The sequence below is a fragment of the Zophobas morio genome, unplaced genomic scaffold (assembly GCF_036711695.1).
Source record: "Zophobas morio isolate AGI-343-1 ecotype UQ-CSIRO unplaced genomic scaffold, CSIRO_AGI_Zmor_V1 ptg000737l, whole genome shotgun sequence".
Classification (NCBI taxonomy): domain Eukaryota; kingdom Metazoa; phylum Arthropoda; class Insecta; order Coleoptera; family Tenebrionidae; genus Zophobas; species Zophobas morio.
Window position 1 is genome coordinate 54,083 of NW_026972840.1, and position 6,747 is coordinate 60,829.

The window sequence follows — 6,747 nt, forward strand, 5'->3', positions numbered from 1 at the left end:
AATTCTTTCGCCATATAAAAAAATGTTGTGCTAAAAGAGTGCTATCATATTTAAATTTTAGATTTATCGTTTAAAATGCTTCAATGACTTTACTTTTACTTTACTGAAACTTAAAAACTATGTGTTGGAAAAGAAAGTTATAACATGAAATAAAATTAAACCCATAGCACTGCCGGTCAACTTATACAGTAACTTTTGGCTTAATATAGTTTAATTAACTAGGTAATACACGCAAATAGTGTATATAAAAAAACATTATCTTATGTAATATTTGCAAGCAACGCTTTTTAATATAACGCATTAAGCTGTTTTTTCACTTACAAAGTCTACGTATTAGCATTTAATTTAAAAGCGCAAATTTTTAAAGCCGAATACGTAAAATGTTAAAGCGATTAAAGTCCTCCATCTTATAGAGCACTTATTAAAAAATAAAATAAAAAACTTTTTTTTTAGCACAATTACAAAGGTGCTTTTCAAATACTACAGTTTGTAAATTTGTTTAAAATTAAAAATTTAACTTTAACTGCTTAGTATGAAATTATTTCTCGATTAACATTAGCTTGAAGACTTCCACAAGATTTTTTAGTAAAACAAAACTTATAATAATTATAAGGAAAATTCTGCCTTAACATCTCTTGAGGGATCGTTTTATAAACTTGCGCGTTCAGTACAATAAATATCTTTAACATTTTAAAGCATGTAATAATTTTCAAAAGTAAAATGCTTGATAATTTTATTAATTAACATATTTTTGCTTTTGCAAAAAATCTTAATTTTCTTTCTTCCTTATTTCTGAATCAGAATCTAAAGGAGATCATTATTTAACAGAAAATATACAATAAAAAAGAAAATAATAAAGACCTGATTGACAGGAATCACTACAGCTACTTTCGATGTCATTATCTTCACAATTTCCTTCTAAAGAAAATAAAATTTAAAAGTAGCCAATGATAAATGTAAAAGAAAAAACAACTCGAGCGAAACACAAGAGCTGCCTTGCCCAAATTTTTTTCTAATGCGTCTTCCTCCAGCTCTTTTTGCTTCTGCAATTTATGCTTCTTGAGGCGTTCCAGCTCAGGAAGATAAACTTCTCTGAATTCAGTGACAGCAAGTTCTACCTTTTTTTTTTTAGAGTAAAGATCAATAATTATAAAAAAATAGTCATAATTACTTTTGAAAAAAAACGATCCATTCCAGAGCCAGTGACAGCAGATACATCAACAAACTTTGTAATAATAAAAAAGGTTTCGTAAGTGACAATTAAAATTAGTATACTATATATTAACATTCATATTTTGATAAAATTCATTTAAAGTTAAACTTAGTGATTTAGCTAAAGACGCCATATATGAGGTGTCTTTTTCAATGGCATCTTGAAAAGATTCATAATCTAAAAAAAAAAAAATTGAGAAAACTATTATATAACTTTAATAAATAAAACTTGTCATCCACTCAACTGCAAATTCAAAGTCGGCAATGTCGCACTTATTAAATACAAGAATTAAGGGTAACCGGGTTTTATAAAAAATGCTAAATGTAAAAAGATAATTATTAATAATATTAATATATACTTCTCATCTACTGTTAAAGTGGTACCTGCAAGCATATAACATATTAGAAATAAAAGTTATTGGACTGGTGCAACGAGGAGTGTCTATGACAAAAGCAATCAAAGTAGGAAACGAGGTTGAAAAGGCTTCGGTGATAACGGCCTACATATAAATATGATAAACATATATAAATATATTGATCTAAAAAAACAGATAGCAATACTCCCGCAGCTGACCAGGTAAATATTTCAATTTGTCCTGGAGTATCGCATAAAAAGAAACTATGTTTTCTTAAAAAAAATAAAAACTTTAAAGCTAATAAAAATTGGGGTACTCAGTATCTTGCTGTCGTTTTTCTACAATTTCTAATACTTTATCAAATCGGGTAGAAAACAGATTTAAGGATGTAATAATAGCGCCATTAGGTCCTAATTGATACCTTCGCAAGTTAAAGTTTTTTAAAAAAATCCATAGGAAATAAACTTACTGCTTCATTAATTCCTTATAATTTACTGTATCCCGAATATCTATGTTAACAGGGTAAGGAACGGTGTGTACAGCGGGATCAAAATTTAAAACGTAAGGCCTTTTTCTAGCCGAACAAAGATGGGCGTTTAAGCGCTTGAGAGTAGTTATTAACTTCAAATTTCGTAAAAGATTTTACACGTTATAAAACCTGAAGTAAAGTGGTTTTACCAGAACCAGCCATTCCTATAACTAGGATAACAGGAGAGTCGTAATATTTAGGCTCTCTGTTCATATTATATACATTATAAAGGCAAAAGCGAGCTATTCAGTTCGCAATAGCGAGAAAGTTCGTGCTAGTCATGCTTAAAACCTTTAGCATGAACGGCGTTGACCATTCATGGTATTTGTTTAATCCTTTACCTTGCAGCTGTACTAAATCATTTTATTAGAATTGAAGCATTAAATATTATTCAACTGAGCGTTTATAATACAAGTAAGTTTTGTAAATTTAAATTTATTAAAAACTTTTTATTTTATATTTTTTATATATATTATTGTTTAGTTAAACGTGATAACCTGCAGAGGCGGGTTATATTTGACCAACGTTTTTCTCTTAAGTTCCATATGTATATATATACATCTTTAAAAATCACTTTTAGGTAATTAGAGTTTTATAATTATAAAATCCTTTACTCCTTAGCTCGGAATCAGGATTATAACAGCTTCGATTACTGTTTAAAGTTATATTAAATTTTGCTAAAAAGCAATTATAACAATTTCATTAATTTATTATTAGGAATTAACTTGGTTGGGTTTTTTATAAACTTAGTCTAAAAGGAGATTGGTAACATAATAAAGAATTAACAGAAACAACTACTCTCACAATGTATTTTAATGATTTTCGTACTTGTATAATTTTTTTAAAGGGTCATCGTTTGGTTAATTCCTCATTAGTTGATCGTAAACTAAGAACTAAAAGTACTATTAATTTTTTAATTGAAATATTTGTTTAAAGAACTCAATATACAGTTTTTCTTTGTCTTGTTTGTTTTACAGTTCTGCGTTATGTTTTTAAGCTTATTAGAGTATTAAAAAAACTACTAAATAAAGTATAGGGCTGCTTAAAAGAAAAGGTGGCGGAAAAATTGCTACTTTTTGGATCATTTAATTAGTGTATCTTATAGTAATCCTTTTAAAAAATCTGCATTTTAAACTTTTTTAACAGTTAAAAATGCTAAAAAAAATGTAACAATGTGGTATAAAGCTAGCACCAGCTTTCGAGAAGTTAAATTAACACGACGTAGATAGTGCAGGCAAATAATAAGTAAAAGAAAATAGTTTTTTAAAAATATAGATCTTTTAGTTATTTTCAACTTTTCAGATGTACTAAAACTTCAGCTCTAAGTTAACTGACTTATACATAAACAACATTTCAATTACAAGATCGTGCAAGCTTAAAGCAGAATGACCAGAATTTTCAATAACATTCAACAAAATTAAAGGAAAAGCTTCCGATTTGTAATTCTTTTTTTCCATACAATTTCGTAATTTTATAATATATTTCGCAGAGTGAGAAAATGGGACGACGGAATCGTATAAATTGGTTGTTATAAGTAAATTAGGGGGGGATTGGCTAAATCTTTCTAGAGTTTCTAAAGGTGAGTAAGACTTGATGTAGTCATAAACCTAAAATAAGTGGATGGTAATTAAAAATTAATAGTATCAATTTTATTTCTCTACAAAGTATACGTGTTAATTTTGCCTTACGAAATAACTAGAGTGACTTAATTTATAAACAAAGTCACTTCTCGTTTACAAAATTAAAGACCAAAAACTTTTGTGATATTAATAACCAGGATCAAATACGTCTTAATGCCTCCTAAATTGTAGCATACTTAGTAGCAACCTCTTTATTCGTTAGAGGATCTCCCCATTCATCACGTTCATGCTCCGTTAAAAAAAGATTGGGATCGAGCATTTCCGTTAAAACGTCTAAAAAAGGAGCTCTGTATACATTATCAAACCAATTGAATATTATAAAAAAAAAAAAATGAAAACCTCATTATCGCGCAAGAAAACATTTTCGGTTGTTTATTATATATAGCCCCCACTAACAAGCCACCTAATATTTCAAAATAACCTTGAAACTTTATTTCCGGGAAGTAAAAAAAGTTACCAGCGCTGGAGCCGTGTATGACGGTTAGCTGTGGACTGCTATACGGACGTTCTGTTTGTAGCCACTCGATGCAGGCCTTAAAATCATCCACGCTGTTCTTTTTTAACATTAGTTTTCCCTGTTCGTGCCAGTGCGTACCGAGCTCACCTCCTCCTTCAAGCAATAGTTTGGATTTAATGTGTATATGAAAGAAAATATTGCTTTTCTTAATATGATCTTTACCTCTTACGTGGCAAAGCGCTAGTAACCAGCCGTCTGCTAGTAAAGGGATTCTCTCTAGCACGAAGTCGCGTTTTAAGCATTCTCCGTAAGCACCATAACCTAGAAGAATGCACTTTAAGCAAACTGAGCATTTCTGCCAAAAAAAAACCATAGCAAATGAGTGGGTTTTTGCCGTTTTCGATGACACTTTGACTATGAATAAGAGTGACTGGAATTAAAACGTCGCCGTGCCTCACGGTAATACTTTTAATTTCACAAGAAGTTAGGTCTTTAGATAAAAAAGCACGCAAGTCTAAAATACTATTAATAAGTAATAAAAGAGAAGTCACCTAAACTAAAAAGGCGGAATATAAGGCCCGAGGTTGCTTCTGAGGTTTTAAGAGTTTTATAAACCTAACTTATATCATGCTTAACTATAATAATTTAAAAAAAAAAAATCTACTACCTTTTTAACAGTATCATATTCTAAAAGAAGGGGAGGCAAAATAGGAGATGATAAGGTAAACTTAAAAGTTTCAGCAGTATAATCTAAAGAGGGGCATGGCGCAACAGTGCAGTAGGCGACGGGCAACTCAACGTCGTCGACTTTACGTCCGTCGTAATGCAAAACCTTAACGCTTGCATCACCTGTTCTTTTCAGTTTTCCTAGTGTTTTTGATAATTTTTTTCTAACGTTTAATTATATAATCGCTTTTAAATGTACCGTATATAACACAATATGTATTAAAAACGTCAACTTCTTCTATTTTTGTTTCAGAGTTCGAACTTAATGGAACACCAAAATAATAAAAGTGCCCTCCTTAATAAACGACTGCTTACTTAAAAAGCTTCTCTCCTAAAGTATGGTCGCTTCCTAAATGATAAGCTTTTACTATCTCCAAGTCTGTGGCTTCAGTTTTTTGACAAATAAGCAGGTAAAAGCTGTTTTCTGTATCAGTGAATTAAAACTACTCGAAAGAAAGCTTACCTTTTAAAAAGTTTACCAGGTATGTCACTGCTAACGTGTTCTACGTAATACTTTATTTTAGAATTTCTTGAACATAAAAGTTGTATTTTTGAACGGGAATGAGTGTGTATCTCTGTTGGCTGGGAGGATGTGTGTGCATCGACTAACCAAACCTCAGATGATGTCTTTGAATGAGAACCCAGCAACACTAAGTGCCCGTTTTTTGTCCTAGAAATATTTAAGAAAAATCGATTATCTTTTTCTTCAAAAAGTAGCTCATCCTCCGTAGGTACATTAAAGGCGTAACAAAAGTTCCAAAGCCCTAAAGAGTAACGGGAACCGAACATTAGTAAGTAAATGGTCGACTATTAACACAAATACTATGTAGAAATGGCTCCTTTTGCAACGGTAGTTTATGTAAAAATTTCTTGTAAAGTCGGTATGGTCGACCACTTGAAGTTAAAATGGTGTAGAATAAACATAAATTGCCGGTAGAAACTTTTCCACCTAATAAAATGTTTTTTTTTTAAAAAAAGTTAAAAAACAACAGAGTAATATTACCAAGTTCAGCATCATAAGCTCCTTTAATAAAACATATAGTTGATGGCTTTTCTCTCACGTCCACTACGTTAATGCCAAAAATTGTATGTTCAGGTCCAAAACCGTAGACAAGATGGGTTTGATCTCCGCTAACCTTTAAGTAGTGAACAACTAAGGGATCTTTTGAATTTAAGCGGTTAGTCAAATCTTCAGTATCTATGAAAACAACGGCTTCATGTAAAATTCTGTTTTGATTTAATTCCAAACATGCTTTACTTCTATACCATTTTGAAAAGCGTAAATCTCGTTGATTAGGCACTACAGTATAAAAGTAGTCTCCTACTTTTAAGGAACTTTCCAATTCATTATTAAGAACGGTTAAGTTTAATTTATTAATATGATTGGACAGAATTGTAAGCTTTTCTACATTATTTTGCAAAAACTCTTGGAATATAGAACTCTCCTTTTTTAGATAATTATATAATTTATAATGTCTTAAAGTTTTTAAGAATGCTTTAGAATACAAATAATTTTTGATTCTTCGCTGACTTAGCCATTGAAAGTTCTTAGTTAAATTCACTTTTTTACCCGCACGGTAATTACCGTTTGCATATGTAAACTCTCCTTTGTGTAAAAACCTTTTCAGTGAGCTATCGCTGAAAGTAATATATACATCTTTAAAGATATTTAATCCATTATAAGTAAACAAATACTTAACAGGAAGGTTCATTGATTATTTCATAAAAGAAACAAAAAATATGCACGCGACCCGTTTCACGTTTCTTAGTTGATGCAAGTGTTTCAGTTAGGGCCCATCATCAGGTTATAGTGGTTTCTCTTATTTA

The 6,747-nt window shown here is 30.6% G+C and overlaps 2 protein-coding genes across 2 annotated transcripts; both read right to left on the reverse strand.

Annotated features, from left to right (window-relative positions):
* Positions 1-723: 723 nt before the first annotated feature.
* Positions 724-2,334, reverse strand: LOC135121842 (GPN-loop GTPase 1-like). The gene is made up of 11 exons (XM_064046123.1): positions 2,227-2,334; positions 2,038-2,171; positions 1,885-1,989; positions 1,774-1,831; positions 1,597-1,712; positions 1,442-1,530; positions 1,287-1,390; positions 1,172-1,225; positions 974-1,118; positions 862-918; positions 724-804 (listed from the first exon to the last, which is right to left on the reverse strand). Exons 1-11 carry the CDS (start codon positions 2,308-2,310, stop codon positions 770-772), a joined length of 981 nt encoding a protein of 326 aa, XP_063902193.1. The 5' UTR covers positions 2,311-2,334; the 3' UTR covers positions 724-769.
* Positions 2,335-2,343: 9 nt separating this feature from the next.
* On the reverse strand, positions 2,344-6,459 carry LOC135121849 (prolyl endopeptidase-like). Its single transcript, XM_064046131.1, has 15 exons — positions 6,452-6,459; positions 5,924-6,180; positions 5,744-5,869; positions 5,400-5,684; positions 5,236-5,344; positions 5,120-5,181; positions 4,862-5,061; positions 4,746-4,809; positions 4,565-4,684; positions 4,417-4,515; positions 4,195-4,347; positions 4,077-4,140; positions 3,925-4,024; positions 3,488-3,704; positions 2,344-2,450 (listed from the first exon to the last, which is right to left on the reverse strand). The coding sequence occupies exons 1-15, from the start codon at positions 6,457-6,459 to the stop codon at positions 2,344-2,346; spliced, it is 1,971 nt and encodes a 656-aa protein (XP_063902201.1).
* Positions 6,460-6,747: the final 288 nt, after the last annotated feature.

What these genes read in the sequence shown, in the direction of transcription:
- LOC135121842 (XM_064046123.1), bottom strand. Translation starts at nt 2,310, where the DNA reads ATGAACAGAGAGCCTAAATATTACGACTCTCCTGTTATCCTAGTTATA. An exon ending in GTAAAACCACTTTACTTCAG is followed by an intron (nt 2,172 to 2,226) that starts GTTTTATAACGT and finishes ACTACTCTCAAG; the next exon opens with CGCTTAAACGCCCATCTTTG. An exon ending in AATATGTTATATGCTTGCAG is followed by an intron (nt 1,531 to 1,596) that starts GTACCACTTTAA and finishes TTTTACATTTAG; the next exon opens with CATTTTTTATAAAACCCGGT.
- LOC135121849 (XM_064046131.1), bottom strand. An exon ending in AGCTTATGATGCTGAACTTG is followed by an intron (nt 5,870 to 5,923) that starts GTAATATTACTC and finishes ACATTTTATTAG; the next exon opens with GTGGAAAAGTTTCTACCGGC. An exon ending in ATTCCGCCTTTTTAGTTTAG is followed by an intron (nt 4,685 to 4,745) that starts GTGACTTCTCTT and finishes TTTTATCTAAAG; the next exon opens with ACCTAACTTCTTGTGAAATT.